Source organism: Microcaecilia unicolor, chromosome 4, assembly GCF_901765095.1.
Source record: "Microcaecilia unicolor chromosome 4, aMicUni1.1, whole genome shotgun sequence".
In the NCBI taxonomy this organism is placed as follows: domain Eukaryota; kingdom Metazoa; phylum Chordata; class Amphibia; order Gymnophiona; family Siphonopidae; genus Microcaecilia; species Microcaecilia unicolor.
The window spans coordinates 36,475,716-36,497,122 of NC_044034.1; the positions used below are offsets into that span (position 1 = coordinate 36,475,716).

The window sequence follows — 21,407 nt, forward strand, 5'->3', positions numbered from 1 at the left end:
CTTATGGCTGTCCCACCTCCTGTGATTCTACAGGCAGAAGCAACATGGTAGCTGTGGAGAAGAGGGATTGCTGTTCACACAGACCTCACAATCCATGTTACAACAATGCTGCCAGGAAGAGCAGGCACTTAGATGAACTACGACTTGCCTCTGACAGTCTCATCAGAGTAAGGAACAGATGTGGAACCAGATTCTGGACTCCACAAAGGCTTGAGCATTTTAAGATTTGCCCAGCTTTATTTGAAAGGAAGTAAGCACACACACACACAAAAAAAAAATCATTCACAACGTCATCTATTTAGCAGAAAATGGATCAATTGTAAGCAAAGAAAAATATTGCTTTTTTTCCATGCCATTATTAGAATCAGAAGTCCCCTGCAGAGCACCCAAAAGATTACTTATGTACTAGAAAAACAAACAAGGGTCAGTTTCAGCGTATCAGGAATCACGTGACAAAACGTAATAGCTAAAAAGTTATGAGATTCTGATGTAGCAGTGGTTAATTACAGCATGCCAATTTATAGCAAAAAGGCTGTTTTTATCACTTACGTATTGTGGAAAATGCATGCCATTCTGTTTTCAACCAGGGAAAATAATTGTATAATGCATTAAACAATGGATTAGAACACAAATTTACACAACAAATTATGCACAAATAATTTCAGTTCATACATATACTTCATACCTAAATGCTAGTTACTAGAATCATATAATAAAGTTAATATATGAACGGCACTATTTAAACAAGTTAGAACTAGTGGTACATTTAATGGTCTACTTAAAATACCATGAAACAGCGGGCTGTCAATTCCAAAATAGTAACTGAAGGTACCTTAAATACAATTAAGCTGTGTGATATCCTTTCGATGAAATATCTCAGACAACCTTACTTCATGCACTGCTAATCTTATGACTGGATTATTGTAATATAATCTACTCAGGTCTTAATGGTTCACTCATTCAACATACTCAATCCGTTCAGAATACAGCCATTAGGATCTCTGTCATGCTAAAAAAAAAAAAATCAATCATATCACACTTTTTTATATGATGTCACTAGCTTCCAATACAGCACCAAATCCAGTTTAAAATTATCACACTGTGGACTACAACCTTATTTCCTTTATATCCCTTAAATGATGTTCATTTGTTTTGAAATTATATTTTCTTTCTTTTTGGCTATGCTTTCAAGAGTTTCTTTTAATTGTATTATTTGAAATTCAAAAATAAAAATTAAAAATAAAAACTTGTTGCGCTATTCCCAATTACTTTTCCTCGCTAATTATTCCATATACTCTTTGTGACAAAACAGTGGGTTTCTAAGCCTGTGAAGTATATTTCTCCCACCTGGCCAGCAGATGGTGTCTGTTTTGTGTTTTAAAGCTGTTTCAGAAAAGACTATTTTCTTTTCCAGTTCAAGCTTGTGAAAAGGCAATTTGCAGTACCATTGGCCAGATACTTTCAAAGTTGGTGCCCTGGGCTCTGATTGGCCCTGGAGTTCAAACCTAGCCAGGAGGTAGGTTTCTCCAGTCTCTGCTTGGGAGTACAGAGGAGGAACATCTCTATTCTGAGATCCTTGTGAGCAGTTAATTTCCTGAAACTCCCCAGGTGCTACCCAGGTAGTAAAAAGTGTTAGATACTTTTTATATTGATCTTGGTTCAGTTGCCTGTTATTGCTTGCTGTACTTTTTTCACCTGGTTTTTCAAGCTTCACTGTTCTACTGTGACAATAAACCTGTTAGTTTATTGGCTCTGTTGTCCTGACCTAAGAATATTGGTGATTTGTGTGTTGGGTGTGTGGGTGTTTTCCAGGAACTTTGGGACCCCTGAGAGTGTGGGCCCAGTGTCCTAGAAATCACTGGGGAATAACTTGAGGGTGGGAGGATTCACCCAGAGGCAAGTGGGACCCAGTCATTGGGGTGGAGGGTACTCAAGTAAAGCACATGCCCAGGTGCAGGAAGACCTGGGCAGTGCTGACAGCAGACCCTCTAAATGGCCACAGGATTAGGCCAAGGTAGGTGCTAGGCGTTTTGTGACAGAACTTTAGTCCTTCTCTTTTGGAGGCAGCGTGGTGGGATTGTCAGGCTTAGTGCGTGGGTGAGGGTCACCATCCACTGAGTGGTTCAGAGTTTTATTTTACCTGTAACCTCCAGACACAGAGCACAGTGAATGAGTGCAACAATAACTATGTTATATCTGTGGACTCTCAAGATAGAAAGCAGAATTCCTTTCATGTACATATGTTAAAGACCTATGCAAATGGCACAGCTATGGTGCTAGCTGTGTGCAGCCCAGCAGAAGAGTGTCAGGATAGTGAACCCATACCTGACCTCCTAGCAGAGATATTACCAGAGGGATCTACACAAAAAGTTGTAGTGGGAGAGCAGTTAACCCCCACTTAGAAACAGCAGCTAGAAGCAGTATTGCAAGCATATGCTGATGCGTTTTCTACTAAACCAGGAATTACTCATTTGGCTAATCGCAATATAGACACTGGTGATCATAAACCACTGAAGCAGAGTGCCTATCGAATATCTGTTGAGGTGGAAAAGCAAATGAAGCAGGAGATTGATGAGATGCTAGCCCTACGTGTCATAAAGAAGTCTCATAGTCCCTGGGCTTCTCTTGCAGGTCTTGTTCCTAAGAAAAATGGCACACAGGTATGAAAAATGCTTTGCATTATACAAGGAGAAATAAATCATTAGATAATTGTGTATGACTGATGGACTGATTGTCTATGCTATTATCTTCAGTGGGGAAGTTCTGTCTGTGCTGTCCTATCATATAATGGATTTCCTAGCTTAAATTACATTGTATGTTATTATACATTTTTGACATATAAACCATTCTGGCTTGCTATGTAATAAGTGATGGTATAGTAAACAAATAAACGAAAAAAAAAAAAAAACGGTTCTGTGTGGATTACAGGAGGCTTAATTAATGTACTGTATCTGATGCCTATCCAATGCTCCGGATGGACGAGTTACTAGACCATTAAGCTGGGACCCAGTACCTGACCACAATGGACCTTAGTTAAGGGTACTAGCAGATTCCCCTAACAGCTGTTTACCAGGAGTGATCACTATTCATTACCCCATTTCGCCTTTATGAATTTACTGTGATGTCTTTTGGAATGAAAAATGCCCCTGGTACATTTCAATGCTTGGTGAATCGTCTGTTAGATGTACTCCAGGAGCATGCTAGGGCTTATCTTGATCACATTGCTGTGTATAGTCAGACTTGGGATGATCACCTGATCCATTTAAGTGGAATGTCAGACCAAATCAGGGAGGCCCACATGACCATCAAGTCCAGCAAATGTCAGATGGGGACTGCAGAAGTGCAATATATAGGGCACAGAGTGGGAGGCGGACAGCTAAAGCCTGAGACAGCTAAGGTGAAAGCTATAGAAAATTGACCCACTCCCAAAACCAAAAAAGCAAGTATTGGCCTTCCTTGGGACAGCAGGGTATTACAGGAAGATTGTGCTAGGCATTTCGTGACACTCCTGCTTGAGTATTACTCTTGCAAAATGACCAACATCTGTATATCACTCATGCTAGACTGGACACCACCCACCACTGTACCTTGTACTGCATGGTTCCTTTACTATGGAATGCTCTCCCAGTATTATTTTGCTAAAACAAATTATAAGCAGGTATGTCTTCAGGCCAGTTTTAAAAGGCTTTTGATATATGCTCCTTGAGTGCCTGCACTCATTATATTTATAACTGTGTCTCATTCCAGTATGATTGTTTTCTTCCTCTATAATCTCTCTTTCCTATCAATCAAATAATGTTCCTGTCTTTAATATTTAGCCTATAAACCACCTTGCTATGTCTCCAGGAAAGGGGTGTAGCAAAATAAATATACCATAAACTGAAAATGACCAGCTGCAAATTGCCAAATGGCATCCAGATGACCTGCACAGTTTCCATAAAAATGTTCTCGAAACAGATGAGTGTTTGTTTTGTTTTCACCAAACACTACAATCCAAAGAAAGAACCTCACTCAAAATGTCAAGAATGATGGTGGAAGTATGGTGTGGAGCTGCTTTGCTGCCTCAGGACATAGCTAGAACCATGAATTCTGCTTTACATAGTAACACAATAACATACATAGTAACATATTAAATAATGGCAAATAAAGACCTGAACAGTCCATCCAGTCTGCCCAACAAGATAAACTCATTTTATATGGTATGTGATACTTTATATGTATACCTGAGTTTGATTTGTCCCTGCCTTTCTCAGGGCACAGGCCGTAAAAGTTTGCCCAGCACTGTTCCTGTACTAAAAGTTCTGAAGCTAATGTCGCATCCCCCATATCTATTCAGCCATGATCAGGGCACAGACCATAGAAGTCTGCCCAGCATTGGTTTTACTCTCCAATTACCGGCGTCGCCACCCAACCTCCGCTAAGATTCCATAGATCCATTCCTTCTAAACAGAATTCCTTTGTGTTTATCCCATGCATGTTTGAATTCCATTACCGTTTTCATCTCCACCACCTCCTGTGGGAGGGCATTCCACGTATCCACCACCCTCTCTGTGAAAAAATACTTCCTGACATTACTCCTGAGTCTGCCCCCCTTCAACCTCAATTCATGTCCTCTAGTTCTACCACCTTCCCGTCTCTGGAAAAGGTTTGTATGAGGATTAATACCTTTCAAATATTTGAATGTCTGTATCATGTCACCTCTGTTTCTCCTTTCCTCCAAGGTGTACATGTTCAGGTTGGCAAGTCTCTCCTTGTACGGTTTGCAACGCAAATCCCATACCATTTTTGTAGCTTTTCTTTGCACCGCCTCCAGTCTTTTTACATCTTTAGCAAGATACGAGCTCCAAAACTGAACACAATACTCCAAGCGGGGCCTCACCAATGACTTGTAGAGGGGCATCAACACCTCCTTTCTTCTGCTGGTTATACCCCTCTCTAAGCAGCCTAGAATCCTTCTGGCCAGGGCCTTGGCCTTCACATTGTTTTTTCACCTTCAGATCCTCGGACACCAACACCAGGGCCGCCGAGAGGGGGAGGGCAAGGGGGACAAAATTCCCCGGGCCCGGTGCTGCAGTCCTCGGTCTCACGCGCCCTTGGCTCCGTCGACCGTCCACCACCAGGCCGGGCCCCCTGCATTGAAATCATCACAGCGCCTCACCTGTCACCTCTGTGACTGAAAGCGCAGCAGCAGTGGCAGATCGGATTCGCCTCCCTTCCGGCTTTCCCTCCCTATGTCCCGCCCTCGTGGAAGTTACATCAGACGAGGGCGGGACACAGGGAGGGAAAGCCCGAAGGGAGGCGAATCCGATCTGCCACTGCTGCTGCGCTTTCAGTCACAGAGGTGACAGGTGAGGCACTGTGATGATTTGAATGCAGGGGGACCGGCCCGGTGGCAGAAGGGGGGGGCAGGTGGGGACTGCGGCAGGGCGGCCTGGGGGGGAGCGGAGGTGGCAATGATCTCAGGGCGGCCGGGCCCCGGGGGTGGCCTTGCCTCGGGCCTGGCCCAGTCTCTCGGCGGCCCTGACCAACACCCCAAGGTCTCTCTCCTGAGTCAAGCTTACTAATCTCTCCCCTCCTATTTGGTATCTCTCTTTCAGGTTTCTGCACCCCAAATGCATCACTCTGCACTTCTTGGAATTAAATTTTAATTGCCAGACCCTCGACCATTCTCCTAACTTTTGGAGATCCCTTCTCATTGTTTCTACTCCCTCCAGGGTATCCACTCTATTGGCTATCTTCGTGTCATCCGCAAAAAGGCTAACCTTTCCTTCCAACCCTTCAGGAATATCTCTCACAAATATATTAAACAGAATAGGCCCCAGCACCGATCCCTGAGGAACTCCACTGCTCACCTTCTTTTCTTTATACAGATATATGTGAGGCCATTCATCTATAAGAAATAACTGAGTGAAAAGTGGGTCTTGCAGCAAAATATAGTAACATAGTAGATGACGACAGATGAAGGTCTGAACGGTCCATCCAGTCTGACCAACAAGATAAACTCATTACACATGGTATGTGATACTTCATATGTACACCTGACCTTGATTTGTCCTTGCCATTTTATGGCACAGACTGTAGAAGTCTGCCCAGCACTGACCTTGTTCTCAAATTTCTGAAGTTAACATCGAAGCCTCTGAAAAGCTACACTCCAGACCATCCAAATCTATTCAGCCACAATCCGGGAACAGACCGTAGAAATCTGTCCAGCACTGGCCTTGTTCTCCACTTACTGATGCTGTATCTGTACAGTCACGATCAGGGCACAGACCGTAGAAGTTTGCTCAGCACTGGCTTACATAAGTATTGACTTTGCTTCCCAATTACCAGTGCTGCCACCCAATCTCCACTATAATCAAGTCAAAGCTCCAATCTAAACCTTACTGAAATGTTGTAGCAAGACCTGAGGTGAGTGGTTAATATGAGGAAACCCTCAAATGTCACAGATGAAACAGTACTGTATGGAAAAAACAGGCAAATATTTCTCAAGGACAACATGAGAGTGACCAACATTTAGCTGAAGCTATTACTGCTCAAGTAGGTACCATAATTTTATTCTTTATAATAGTTTCTACTATTTTGCTTAGCCCTGAAGTTAGGCTTACCAGTCTGTAATTTCCCAGATCACACCCCTGGAGCCCTTTTTAAAATTTGGAATTACATTGGCCATCCTCCAATCTTCAGATACTATTGGTGATTTTAACGACAGATTACAGATCACTAACAGCAAATCATCAGTTTCATGTTTGAGTTCTTTCAGTAACCTAGGTGCATTCCTTCTGGTCCAGGTGATTTACTATTCTTTAATTTGTCAATTTGACTCAGTACGTCTTCTAGGTTCACTGAGATTTCTTTCAGGTCCTCTGTATCATCACCCTTGAAAACCATTTCTGGTACAGGTAGATCTCTTACATCTTCCATACTGAGAATGATAAGGTTGTCACTGGAGAAAGGGAGAGCATATACACGTGGGAGAGGATCTTGATTACAACTCCGTCAGTGTGTGGTTAGCTAGTGCACTGTTTCAAAAGAGACCAAGTGGGATAGTGAATGCTTTACTTTGAAGGTTGCTTTCCCCTTACTTTACAAGAATCAATAATTTGAACAGTGTTGAAGAAATAAACATTAGAGCCAATGTGTGGAAATTTTTAGGCCCACCTCCTTTCAAATATACTCCCAGAAGGAAACATTGTTTTGTCTGAGAGAAAAATTGAAAGCTTTCTAGGAAGCTGCCAGAAGACAGTCACTAACATATGGAAAAACTAGCTGGCCTCACCTTGGTAGGTGAGCTGCTAGAGCTACAGGACATTTGGTGAAAACCTTGGGAGCCTGGGAGAAACTGAAAGGGAGGCCTTTGTATTGGTATGGTTGGTGTGCAGAGAATTTCTGCAGTTGGGATGAATTGGGATGTGAACATAGGAATTGACCTTAAAGTGGCCAAACAGCTAGAAAAAGCGATGGTCAAAGCCAGAAGGATGCTTGGGTGCATAAGGAGAGGGATGACCAGCAGGAAGAAAGAGGTGATGGTGCCTTTTTATAAGTCTCTGGTCAGGCCCCATTTAGAGTACTGTGTGAAGTTCTGGAGACCGCACCTAAGGAAAGATATAAACAGGATGGAGTCAGTTCAGAGGGCGGCTACAAAATTGGTAAGCGATCTTGGACATAAAACATTTAAGGACAGGTTTATGAACCTGGAAGAGAGGAGGGAAAGAGGAGATATGATAGAAACGTTTAAATATCTCAGGGGCATTAGAGCCTTTTTCAAATGAAGGAAAACTCTGGAATGAGGGGGCATACAATGAAGTTAAGAAGAAATAGGCTTAGGAGGAATCTAAGGAAGTATTCATTTATGGAAATGGTGGTGGAAGCGTGGAATGGCCTCCCAGTGGGATGAAGTCTGGGTATAGATAATCTTTCAGGCTGTACTGAGAAAGAGGAGGTACAGTGTCTCTTTTTTGTGGATCAGAATCTGAGAAACAGAGTAAAGACATTATTGGATCTTGAGATCAATGTGTTTCCCTGTGTGCAGGGATAGTGCCCATGGATTGAAACACTTGCACTGTGCCTTTTTACTGTCACAGGTCTGATAGTAGACCTCTACACTAGCCCTTGACAAAACTGTTCAACGTCTTTTGCAGAGATGTGTGCAGCTACTCAGGTAGAGGCTAGAAAACTAATGAAGACTTGTCAGCTACTGTGATCAGAACTGGAGTGGACTCTAGCAGTGGATGAACTGAATATCATTGCACAAATGATATGAATTTGTCAGTGCTGTTTCTGCACTGGATAGATCGGACGAAGATGAAATATCTGCTGCAAGAGAGTTTTTAGGAATGTGCTATAGGACCTGCTCTGAGGACAAAGAACCCAGGTCAGCACAATGGTTTTATCAAAGCTTTTTAGTCATCAAAGACAGCTCTGGTTTGCATTTAGAGTCTCACTCAATCTGAGCTGAGGCTATTCTTCTCCAACATTTTAGAGGGCAGCTTTGAAGTTGCCTTAAATAAGACCTGAGTAACTATTCTGAAGATGACTGTTCTTTAGTCCTGGAAGTCTTTGATAAGACTCATGCCACTTTGGAAGATCTCTGGTACAGCTCCTTAAAGTAAATGCTCATGGAAGTAGAGGCAACCAGGAATGTCTAGAACTAGAATCGCGCCCTGTGAGACACACCCCCTAGCTTCCCTGTCCCACCAACTGCACTACAACCAAGCAGAGGAGACAATAGAAGGGGATTAATTTCTGCTCCCTTGCCTCCTTTACACTCTCACTCACACAGCCCTCAGGACAGCCTTGGAGGCAACATCTGCATAAAAGTATTCAGTCTCAACTGAGGTTTGCACAATTTTCTTCTCTCTCTTCTGCTTAAGCAGGTGCCTTTTCTCCACCTCATGATTCTGGAGTTGAGCGAGTTAATACATTCAAGCTCAAAAGGGACATCTTTCGACAGTGCTTACACCCAGACTGGTGTCAAGACAAATGAGGCATCTTGAATTTGTGCAAGTTCTGGATCTTTCTACTATACTGAGGCACTGCCAACCAATTTCACCTGCAATATCTTTCCAAAGGAAAAGAAAACAAAATGAAGACTTTTTAATGATTGAAAGAAATGCTGGAAGACAAAAAAAAAAAAAATCTCAATAAATGAGTGTGCTTTGTTTTCACATTCATTTGGCAAAGTGTGAACCCCCCCCCCCCCCCTCCAGAGACTAGGGAGATCACTTCATACAGGAAAGATTGTGTGCACTGAGCTCTGGGAGAACTTCTCTTGCTCCATGTTTTTACTAAATCTTGCTTGTTTAATATTTTAAAATACTTGATATACCACCTTTCTTACACAGTCAAAGTGGTTTACAATAAAAAAATACATGTGGAAAAGAACACCATCAATAATAGGATAGACACATTCATTCTAGATCAATCACCTTCTACACTTCCAAAATCCACAGAGTAAAAATGCCAATACTTACAGCTACCAAAGTCCAATTTTTCTCAGTGCTACTTAAAAGCTTTTTTTTTTTTTTTTAATTTTTTAAAATTTTTAATCCCCTCCGAAATAATTTGGGGGAGACTTCTTTCCTTAACTCTATGGGGAGTCGATTCCATAGAATAGGAGCCTTCCAAAAGAAAGCACACTCCCTGGTCACAGTTAGACGTGTCTGTTTATTACTTGGTACTTTAAGAAGCTGACCAGAGCCTGATCTTACTCCTTACCCGGAAGTCAAATAGGCGTCAAATAAGAAGGGATGCCTTCATATAGTATCTTATGCACCAACGTCAAAACTTTATACTCTGCCCAATAATCTACTGGTAACCAGTGATAACGTAGTTATAAGGGAATTACATGTTCTCTTATCCCCACACCCCCCAATAGCCTTATAGGATCAAATTGCTGACAGAAAGAAGGCAGTATACAAGTAAAATAAAATTAAGGGACAACGAAACCCTTTAATACCAGTATGTTGTGGAAAACATATCTTATTCACTCAAAGCAAAAGGTATGCATGGTATAGTATTCTTACTTTACAGATGAGCTGCAGTCAGTGAGAGCTTTCTGTCTAGAGGTTAATATAAAGTGAGGCATAGCAAAGGCTTGTGATTCTATGGACCTTTAGTAAGTCACCTAAACTGTAAATGAGTACATAAAAACATACGCGTTGCCATACTGGGGACAGACCGAAGGTCTATCAGCCCAGTATCCTGTTTCCAGCAATGGCCAATCCAGGTCACAAGTACCTGGCAAAATCCCATGGGAGTAACAGATTTTATGCTACTTAGCCTAGAAATAAGCAGAAATAACTGAAGCTCACTGTCAGCCACAAACATTGCAAAGTGGAGGAGTTGGCCTAATGGTTAGCGCAGCGGGCTCTGATCCTGGCAACCTGGGTTCAATTCCCACTGCAGCTCCTTGTGACCTTGGGCAAGTCACTTAACCCTCCATTGCCCCAGGTACAAAAACTTAGATTGTGAGCCATCCAGGGAAAGAGAAAGTACCTGCATATAATGTGTACAGCATTACGTACGTCTAGTAGCACTATAGAAATGATTAGTTCTTTAACTGTAAATGTTCACAGACAGAAGGATGAATCAGACACAAGTAGGTGATAATTTCATCTGACAGTACAGGACAGAATAGTTCTATCAGAGATCAGAAAGTACTGGAAAACAATAAGAATATATGCTGCTTCCCACAGAACTATTGCAGTTAGTATATAGCATAATATCAACTCCTGGGGAGGAGGGAGGGACAGTGTGTCTGATTTTTCCTGCTCTCTGTGGAAAGCACTCTTTACAGGTAAGCAACTTTGATTCATCATGCTTGTCAACACAGAAAGCAGTCGCACAAGTAGATTCTCCTAAGCTAAGGGTTCCTGAAGTGCATGTCCCATCTGAAAATGGAGTCTTTGCAAATTATAGGATTCGCATACAGACAGAGCCCTTGCTTCTATGCTTGAGTGACCTGGTACGCTCGACACTTTTGTCAGAGTTGATGCCACTAAATATAAAGGGATTGATATTCAGTTGGCGGCACTCAGCATTTTGCTGACGCTGCCGGTGTTATACCCAGAAATTCAATGTGTGGCCATGACCGGGCTCCAGCGCTGAATTTCTGGATAAGTGAAATATTCAGCACTCAACTGGCTATGGTAAACCGCATAAAGATAGGACTGACTTTTACACGGTCCTATTTACGCAGTTACCTTGACCAGTCAAGCGCTGTTTATCGGCACTTAGCTGGCCTAATGCTGACTCTGCCCCCAAAAGAGCAGGTTTTGCGTTGGGTGCTAACCGGACATTTTCAGCGGTGCTAACCAGATAGCCATGAACAAATGATTTAACCAGCCAGGAGCCATTTCTGGCTGGTTAAAACGTTTTGAATATCAACTCCAAAGTTTCTTTAACATTATTTGGCCTATTGCACTGTTGCTCCTAGATGTGTGATCTAGACAGCAGTCTGAAATAAAATATATAATGAGGCCCAAGTGGCAGATCAGCAGATGTCTTCTCAAGTGGGCTATAGACACTGACATGGCTCTCATTTAATAAACGTTAACTTTGTCTTCAATAGTTAATCCAGCCTGAAAATAAAAATAGATACAGGGCACTAACCAGCTAAAGATAGTTCTTTTGGAAACTGCAATTCCCAACCAGTTTCATTCATGGGATATGAAGATTTGTATAGATTTAACTTATTTACTAGGCATTTAATATACCACTCATTAAAACGAAGTTTCCTCTCAGAAGTTTATCAATAGAAATCAAACAAAATAAAACATGGAAAAGAAAATAAGATGATACCTTTTTTATTGGACATAACTTAATACATTTCTTGATTTTTCGAAGGTTGCCCTTCTTTGTCAGATTGGAATGATCTGACGAAGAAGGGCAACCTTCGAAAGCTAATCAAGAAATGTATTAAGTTATGTCCAATAAAAAAGGTATCATCTTATTTTCTTTTCCATGTTTTATTTTGTTTGATTTCTATTGATAACCTTAAGAGTGGACTAACACGGCTACCACACTCCTCTACTCTCAGAAGTTTACAACTTAACATTCACAGCAATATAGTTACATAATTACATATCCGCACCGACAACACACAACAGTTAAAATTTATTATGATCCAAAAATGCCTAGCCTGGTGAGTTACTATTTATTAAAAGATAAAACACGAGAATTCTTTTGCAATCCAGGCTTTGAAAAGCCTTTCATACCGGATGTGAGCGAAGCTATGGGTAAAATACTGCTAGACTTATGGACTAATTAAGAAGAAAGGATGATACCACCTAAAAAGAAAATGGGGTGAGCTCTAAGGATCAACTTATTTGAGGTAAGCTGCATGTAAGGTGGATGTGACACAGATACCTAAAATTCATCAGCTCTTTCAGTTGAGGTAATAGCTAATAGAAAAGGCTGCTTTCCAAGATGATTCCATTGACTTAGATGGAAGCGTCATTAACTGTTAACTATGGAACCAGAAGTTTACTCGGAGATCTTAGTATGAAGACCTTTCATACCATTTGAATTTAACAGACACCAGGCAACAGGAGAACCTCACATGCTTTCATGGTATGCCAATATGACACCAAGGTGCATTTTCACTCATGAGGCTTGGAAATCAGTTTAAGAGAAGTAATAAAGCTAGTGCAGCAAAGTGGTTGATTGACATATAGATGTGTTTTAGTTCCTGTATTAACACTAGATAGAACATCTCTTCCATTTCAAGCCAAAAGATTTATTGTTGATGGCTTCCCTGCAACTGATACTTGAAACTGTTGGGTCTGACCAAGTGGATGGAAGTTATGATATTGTACTCAACAACCAGGCCATCAGACCTTAATAGGAATGTATCCTGCCTTGGAGATGAGGATTTTTCCTACTTCTCATTCTCAGCAGATTCCTGCGCCTCCGAGTGGTCTGCCACCTTTGACCCTACGCACTAAGTGAGCCTTCAAGACTCTGCCACAATTGTAGCAGTTTTCCTCTTGTGTATTAAGCCAAGACAAAAAAATAAGCCAGATACCATGCCCATTCTTGATGCTCATTTTTTTAAACCAAATGTGGGACACCTCTTCAAACCTGCTTTCTCTTTAGAACTTGATAGTTGACTAAAATTTAGAAGAGGAGGGGGGCCTTTTTTCTGCTTCAGAGTGGTAAACCAAGAAAGCAAAACATTGATAAGTTGAAAGTCGAAAACACTGTGCAGGGGTACAGTGTTACTGCACATCCAATTCGCAGTACTGATAAGAAAAATCCTGAAGTGTTTCTGAAAGGGCCGTGACATGTAGCAAACAGCATGCATGCTCAGAGTTTATTGCACTTTGAAGTCTGACAGAGCTATTCCATCCTGGTACTAGAGGACGTCACTCACATGTGTGGTATATTCATCTTGCTTGTCGGTGGAGAATGCCGTTTTCCTCTACCCTCTTTGGCAGCCATTATGAAACCATGCATGAGAACCATGTTAGTTGCTCCTCAATTGTGGTTACAAATCCGGTAGGGTCTACAAGCCAAGATGCAATAGAAATCTGGACAGATAGCTGTGCTGTATATCCAAATAACTTGTTGTAACACAAGTATTATAAATCTTTTGTCAATTTATAGCATTCAGCCACTTACTATGGTTGCAGGATTCCATGTTGTAGTGGGTGCAACCTTTGGTTGCCAGTTGGTACCTCCTGTCAGCTTCTTCTCACCGGGCTGGCTCCAGTGAACATCACTTGAAGGGAAACCAGTTGAAAAATGTTCAAGAACAATAATAAATTTTTACAAAGGAGCACTCAGTCAGACACAATGATGTTAATGTAAAAAAAAAAATGTACAAGTGGTTAATGCCGCTCTAGAAACCATCACTAGAAAGCAAACATTCCACCACCTTTCCCACTGCTCTGACAAAATGTCATCATCATGCACCAAAACCTTTTTAACATGTAGTCATCAGGAGGGCAATTTCCTAAAAAGGTCTCTGGTTTAGGAGGGTAAATTGGTACCGTTTTATAAAGACAAAGAGATGCCTACCTTGCAGACACAAACATTTACACCTGCCTTGGAATAGGTGTAAATGTCCATGCCTGTAATTCTTGAACTACATGCGTAGATTAGTGTATCTTAAAAGCTATATGCATACTTGCAAATACAACTCATGATCCACTCAAACTCTGCCCCTATACATTATCTATTGGCACAGTATGCAGTACCATATCAAGGCAATACTTCTATGCTAGTAATGTACTTTATAAGAGACCATGAGGCGTATTTTCAAAGCACTTAGCCTCCCAAAGTGCTTTGAAAATATGCCTCCATGTGTGTGTGTGTGTGTGTGTATATATGGCCACATAGAAACGAAAATGTTCTTATAAAATTATCTCCCTCAAATAACAATGTAAACTCATCTTTAATGTTTGATGGCATTACAAAATATTCCACATTTGCTAAGATATCAATACTTTTTCCATTTTTATTCTATAAAATAATTCAAAGGCATTGTGTCTCTCCCCTGTCCCGAGGGCACACCTACCTAGTATGGTTGTCACCCATTAGTCTTTTGTAACTCTCCTTAGTATCTAAAACATCATACATCTAATCAGTTCATTAATCTTATTTGTTTTAAGCTAGACTGCTTTCACCTACACATTTTTTTGTAATTATACTCTTTTCTAATTTTTTTTGCATTTTTCTGTAAATGTCTTTCTTTGTTACTTTTTAGTTCAAATTTTATATGCACATTTCAGCATCAATTACTGCAGGTTTTGGTAACGTACTTTGATTACTGTTTCAATTACGGTGATTCATTATATCTGCTATTGACACTACCTCTGTAATAAGTAATATATATACATATATATATATATATATACACAATTAAAATTCACATGTTTTAGTTTATTTGATTTTAAGTTCACTGATTTTGTTTCTCTTTGTAATCAGTTACAGTTTTTTTTAACTTTTCAATTTTTTAATTTTCTGTAATTGTTGTAGATGTTACTAATTTCAATGTTTTTAAAAGGACCCTGATGCGGATATTCTGCCAAAACACAGCCCATATTAGCCTTCAATAAATTTTAGATGCCAACCTGTCTTTGAAGGCTCCTCATGCTATTTTTTGTTTCCTTGTACTTTGGATTCCCTCTCTTCTGCTTGCATGGTTTTCAGTGAAGCCAAAATGAATACATATGGGAGAGAGGCCCTATATTTCTCATGCATATTCATTATCGATACTCTGAAAATTAGGTGTGCCACTAGGAGAGGGCAGAAAACCACTGCACTAAGGGATTTCAGTTCATTTTCTGGGCACAGAAAAATCTCTGGCCCAATAGCATCACATAGTGAATCTCTTAAGCATACTATTTTAATTTAGGCTTGCATAACTTATATGTGTCTTTGGTGTAGCACTACAGATCTAAAAACGTATTCAGCAAGGCAAATTCTATAAAATTACTTCCTTAAACCACTTAGTTAAACATATACAAATAATTAGTCAGCTACTAAAATAAAAGCCAGTGTGCCTCTGTATTATCTGGAAAGGGATTTTCTCTTATTTGGAGGTAATCAATAGAAATAAAACAAAATAAAACATTATAAACCATAGAAATGTACTGCTTTGTTTGTCACCCTCCTGTCTCCGTGCATATCTCCCTGTCTCTCACCTATCCACCCCCATCCTGTTAGACTGCCACTGAAATGCTTTGATGTTTCACTTACAGTGGTGGAAATAAGTATTTGATCCCTTGCTGATTTTGTAAGTTTGCCCACTGACAAAGACATGAGCAGCCCATAATTGAAGGGTAGGTTATTGGTAACAGTGAGAGATAGCACATCACAAATTAAATCCGGAAAATCACATTGTGGAAAGTATATGAATTTATTTGCATTCTGCAGAGGGAAATAAGTATTTAATCCCTCTGGCAAACAAGACCTAATACTTGGTGGCAAAACCCTTGTTGGCAAGCACAGCGGTCAGACGTCTTCTGTAGTTGATGATGAGGTTTGCACACATGTCAGGAGGAATTTTGGTCCACTCGTCTTTGCAGATCATCTCTAAATCATTAAGAGTTCTGGGCTGTCGCTTGGCAACTCGCAGCTTCAGCTCCCTCCATAAGTTTTCAATGGGATTAAGGTCTGGTGACTGGCTAGGCCACTCCATGACCCTAATGTGCTTCTTCCTGAGCCACTCCTTTGTTGCCTTGGCTGTATGTTTTGGGTCATTGTCGTGCTGGAAGACCCAGCCACGACCCATTTTTAAGGCCCTGGCGGAGGGAAGGAGGTTGTCACTCAGAATTGTACGGTACATGGCCCCATCCATTCTCCCATTGATGCGGTGAAGTAGTCCTGTGCCCTTAGCAGAGAAACACCCCCAAAACATAACATTTCCACCTCCATGCTTGACAGTGGGGACGGTGTTCTTTGGGTCATAGGCAGCATTTCTCTTCCTCCAAACACGGCGAGTTGAGTTCATGCCAAAGAGCTCAATTTTTGTCTCATCTGACCACAGCACCTTCTCCCAATCACTCTCGGCATCATCCAGGTGTTCACTGGCAAACTTCAGACGGGCCGTCACATGTGCCTTCCGGAGCAGGGGGACCTTGCGGGCACTGCAGGATTGCAATCCGTTATGTCGTAATGTGTTACCAATGGTTTTCGTGGTGACAGTGGTCCCAGATGCCTTGAGATCATTGACAAGTTCCCCCCTTGTAGTTGTAGGCTGATTTCTAACCTTCCTCATGATCAAGGATACCCCACGAGGTGAGATTTTGCGTGGAGCCCCAGATCTTTGTCGATTGACAGTCATTTTGTACTTCTTCCATTTTCTTACTATGGCACCAACAGTTGTCTCCTTCTCGCCCAGCGTCTTACTGATGGTTTTGTAGCCCATTCCAGCCTTGTGCAGGTGTATGATCTAGTCCCTGACATCCTTAGACAGCTCCTTGCTCTTGGCCATTTTGTAGAGGTTAGAGTCTGACTGATTCACTGAGTCTGTGGACAGGTGTCTTTCATACAGGTGACCATTGCCGACAGCTGTCTGTCATGCAGGTAACGAGTTGATTTGGAGCATCTACCTGGTCTGTAGGGGCCAGATCTCTTACTGGTTGGTGGGGGATCAAATACTTATTTCCCTCTGCAGAATGCAAATAAATTCATATACTTTCCACAATGTGATTTTCCGGATTTAATTTGTGATGTGCTATCTCTCACTGTTACCAATAACCTACCCTTCAATTATGGGCTGCTCATGTCTTTGTCAGTGGGCAAACTTACAAAATCAGCAAGGGATCAAATACTTATTTCCACCACTGTATATATACTGTCATCTACCAACATTTGCTTATTTCCGATCTGACGAAGAAGGGCAACCTTCGAAAGCTAATCAAGAAATGTATGAAGTTATGTCCAGTAAAAAAGGTATCATCTTATTTTCTTTTCCATGTTTTATTTTGTTTTATTTCTATTGATTACCTTTAAGAGTGGACTAACACGGCTACCACACCTCTCTACTCTTATCTGGAGCAAGGACAATTAATTATGTAGCTGTTATAGCTGAGATTTCATCAACAAAGAGGTGGAAAGATGGGTTTAGCATCGAAAGAGTTCTGTCAATACATGTTAAATAAGGAATGGAGAAGAATAAAATAGAAATTCATTTTCCCTCAACAATGGTTTCTGTTAGAGCAATTTGTAAGCTCCTCACTGCCCACTCAAGTTTCTAATACTGCTATAACTTTAGAGGCTATGATATCATGCAAATTAAAGTCTAAACTTTAAATGTAAATTTTGTGTTTGTCTTTCTTCTTTATAATTTTAATATGGATAACATTTTCAGTCCTCTTACATCAATAACTTTTTCAACCTTTATCTCCATTACCAGTCTCCTCAAGAATAAAAATGCAGAATTCAAGTAACAAATGACACCATCATCACATTACTCACTTTTTGGTTCCATTTCCAATGCCCAAATCTACAATTAAAAAAACAAAAAGCCATTAAAAATGCTATATCTTTTGTACATACAATATAACAGACTAGTAAAAAAGGCCCGTTTCTGGCACAAATGAAACGGGCGCTAGCAAGGTTTTCCTTGGAGTGTGTATGTTTGAGAGAGTGTGTGTAAGAGTGACTGTGTGAGACAGAGAGAGAGTGAATGTGTGAGTGTGTGTATGTGACAGAGAGAGTGAGACTGGGTGCGAGTGTGCCTGTGAGAGAGAGAGTGTGTGTGATTCTCCTCTCTCCCCTGCCCCCCCCCCCCTCCAGCGATTCTCCTCTCTCCCCTGCGCCCCTCAAGCCACCCAGCGATTCTCCTGTCTCCCCTGCCCCCCCTCCAGCCACCCAGCGATTCTCCTCGCTCCCCTGCCCCCCTCCAGCCATCCAGCGATTCTCTTGTCTCCCCTGCCCCCCTCCAGCCACCCAGCGATTCTCTTCTCTCCCCTGCCCCCCTCCAGCTACCCAGCGATTCTCCTCTCACTCCTGCCCCCCTCCAGCCACCCAGTGATTCTCCTCTCTCCCCTGCAGCCACTCAGCGATTCTCCTCTCTCCCATGCCCCCCCTCCAGCCACCCAGCGATTCTCCTCTCTCCCCTGTCCCTCCTCCAGCCACCCAGCGATTCTCTTCGCTCCCCTGATTACCTCCGTCGAAGCGGCCACGTTATTGAAAGCCCTGGTCGTCTGTAGCCTTCCCTTCGAGTTTGTTCCCTCAGCGTCCCGCCCTCGCGGAAAGAGGAAATGACATCAGAAGGCGGGACTCTGAGGGAACAAACTCGAAGGGAAGGCTGGAGACGGGCAGGGCTTTCAATGACGCGGCTGCTTCAACGGAGGTAATCAAGGGAGCGAGGAGAATTGCTGGGTGGCTGGAGGGGGGGCAGGGGAGCGAGGAGAATCGCTGCAGAAATACTATTCTTCTCTGCTAATTAATTAATCACTGCTGTCTAACTGCATTAATTAAGAGGTTTTTGCACAGGACACCCAAAAGTGTAATCAATGAAGAAGAGAGAACAGAGAAATTCCTTATTTAATATTAATCATGCTGGTGACGTCGGGTACCTTTGCCTACCAACTCTGCAGTGTTCCCTTCCCTCTCACTGTTCCGCCCTCGACGTCATCACGTTTTGACCCGAGGGCGGGACAGAGAGAGATGGTGACAGACTTACGAACCTTACGAACGCTTCACTTCAAGTGTGCCACGGAGTCAGCTTCAGAACATTGGAGGTGCAAATTATTATAGTAGATATACCTGAAAAACTCCTCATAATACTTACTGCCCACGAGGTTAGCCAGTGATGAATCCAGATCATCTGATACTAATTTGTTAGCAGGTTGATTTGACGTGGGAAAGCCCTGGTTTTGAGAAGCTACAGTTGGTTTTAGAAGGCCATCTAATTCATCAAACCCTTAAAACAATAATGAACAGGAAACTTATGTAAAGAAAGTTATAAGACTTCAGAAGTTCAAAGTACACATACTATTCATATCAGACCAAATGCAGGAATACTAGTGGTGAGGGTATGTTTAAGTGAATGAGGATGACTGTGTAATTGACTACTTGCAGGAATACTAGCTTGAGCATGAACTGTTATATGAAATGAAACACTATGGTAAGGTTGATTGCTGGGAAACTATAACAAGCAATCCATTTAATCTTCACTACTCGGATTGGCTTTGACATATGGGAAAGGGTGGAGAATTGCTGATGAGAATCCACCTTCCCCTTGAGAACAGCATCACTAGAGAATGTCAATTTCTTGACTACCCTGCCCAACCTTTATTTTAATCAAACCTTGTCTTTATTAGTATATCAGAATAACAGAGAACAATGCACATCACAAGAACAGCAGAATCATAAACAAAGAATCCCTCAGTACTCTCCCTCTGCCTAGCCTTTATTTTAAATTTTAGCTTATTGTTTTCAGTTATATCACAACTAGATCTGGGCTGAATTAAGGCATAGACAAACTAGGCACTCAATGTGTAATTAAACTCTGGAATTCGTTGCCAGAGAATGTAGTAAAAGCAGTTAGCTTAGTGGGGTTTAAAAAAGGTTTGGATGGCTTCCTAAAGGAAAAGTCCATAGACCACTATTAAAATGGACTTGGGGAAAATCCACTGCTTATTTCTAGGAAAACCAGCATAAAATGTTATTGTACTTTTCTGGGCTCTTGCCAGGTACTTGTGACCTAGATCGGCCACTGTTGGAAACAGGATGCTGGGCTTGATGGACCTACGGTCTGTCTCAGTATGGCAATACTTATGTACTAAGCCTAGAGTCCAAGATTTTGGGGTGGGGGGAGAGGCATGTGAGATGTATTTATTTATTCGTTACATTTATATCCCACATTTTCCCACCTATTTGCAGGCTCAATGTGGCTTACAAAGTACCGTAAAGACGTTTGCTATTTCGGTTGATAACAAATACAAAATTGTGCTGAGGTTAGAAGAGGTAGAAGTGAATCAGGCGTCATGGGGTCGAGGGGAAAGTAAATTGTCCAGTACGAACATTGATTATGTTGTGTTGCTGGGTGTGAGGATTTATGTTGGATCGGTGGGATAAACATTTTTGAAGAGGTGGGTTTTTAATGATTTCCTGAAGTTTAGGTGGGCATGTATTGTTTTCACTGCATATGGGAGTCCGTTCCATAGTTGTGTGCTTATGTAGGAGAAGCTAGATGCATAAGTTGTTTTGTATTTTAGCCCTTTACAGTTTGCGTAATGTAGGTTTAGGTATGATCATGCTGATCCAAGTCTGTTTCTGGTTGGTAGATCTATGAGGTCTGTCATGTATCCTGTGTTCTGGAAGCCAGAGCTGTAGGTCTCCACTACTCCCATCCCCCTACATGAGTGAGTCTGCCTTTCTTGCTTGGTGTGTTACTAGCAGCTAAGACTGCAGGTAGGATCCAGCCAATGGGAAGGCATTGGGATAGGAAGGCAGCTCTAAGCAAAAGGTAATAGATAAGCTGGGGGTGGGGAGGACGTAGGAGTTCTTGTGCAGTTCAAGTAAGGCTTCTGATTGAAAGGCAGGGGTGGGGCTGTTACCAAGTTCTGGATGGCACTGGACTGACTTCAGAAAGCGCTAATGGAGCCAGTGAGTGTCCTGAACGGGGTGCTGCAGGCTGAGGAAAAAAACTAGCAGTAACTGTAAAAGCTTTACATGATGAGCAGAGATGGTTGATGGACACTCACACCATAAGAGTGAAAGTGTCTCTCTCTCTCATGAGGACATATAGGAAGTATTCTATAAACTGGCACCTAGAGGTTCAAGTCATAGGTACCAATAATTGGTAGTCACGCATGAATGTGCACTAGGCATTATTCTATAAGGTAGCACAAGTGCTATAGCATATAAGTGTGTGTGTGGTGGGGGGAGGAGGGATATATATATGGTTGGAGCGTGGACAGGCCTTGGGTGTATCATCAAGTGACGTG

At 41.8% G+C, this 21,407-nt stretch overlaps 1 protein-coding gene across 7 annotated transcripts in view; it reads right to left on the bottom strand.

Moving 5' to 3' along the window:
- Positions 1-21,407, bottom strand: part of PICALM (phosphatidylinositol binding clathrin assembly protein) — a 224,713-nt gene that overhangs the window by 23,540 nt on the left and 179,766 nt on the right. For 5 of the 7 annotated variants that reach the window (XM_030200142.1, XM_030200141.1, XM_030200140.1 and 2 more), the window contains 4 exons: positions 19,247-19,378; positions 17,926-17,953; positions 13,621-13,720; positions 550-573 (listed from right to left, as the gene is read on the bottom strand). In XM_030200142.1, coding sequence (XP_030056002.1) covers positions 550-573; positions 13,621-13,720; positions 17,926-17,953; positions 19,247-19,378 — 284 coding nt within the window. The remainder of the gene's footprint in view (positions 1-549; positions 574-13,620; positions 13,721-17,925; positions 17,954-19,246; positions 19,379-21,407) is intronic. The other 2 variants (XM_030200139.1, XM_030200144.1) reach the window with 1 other exon arrangement.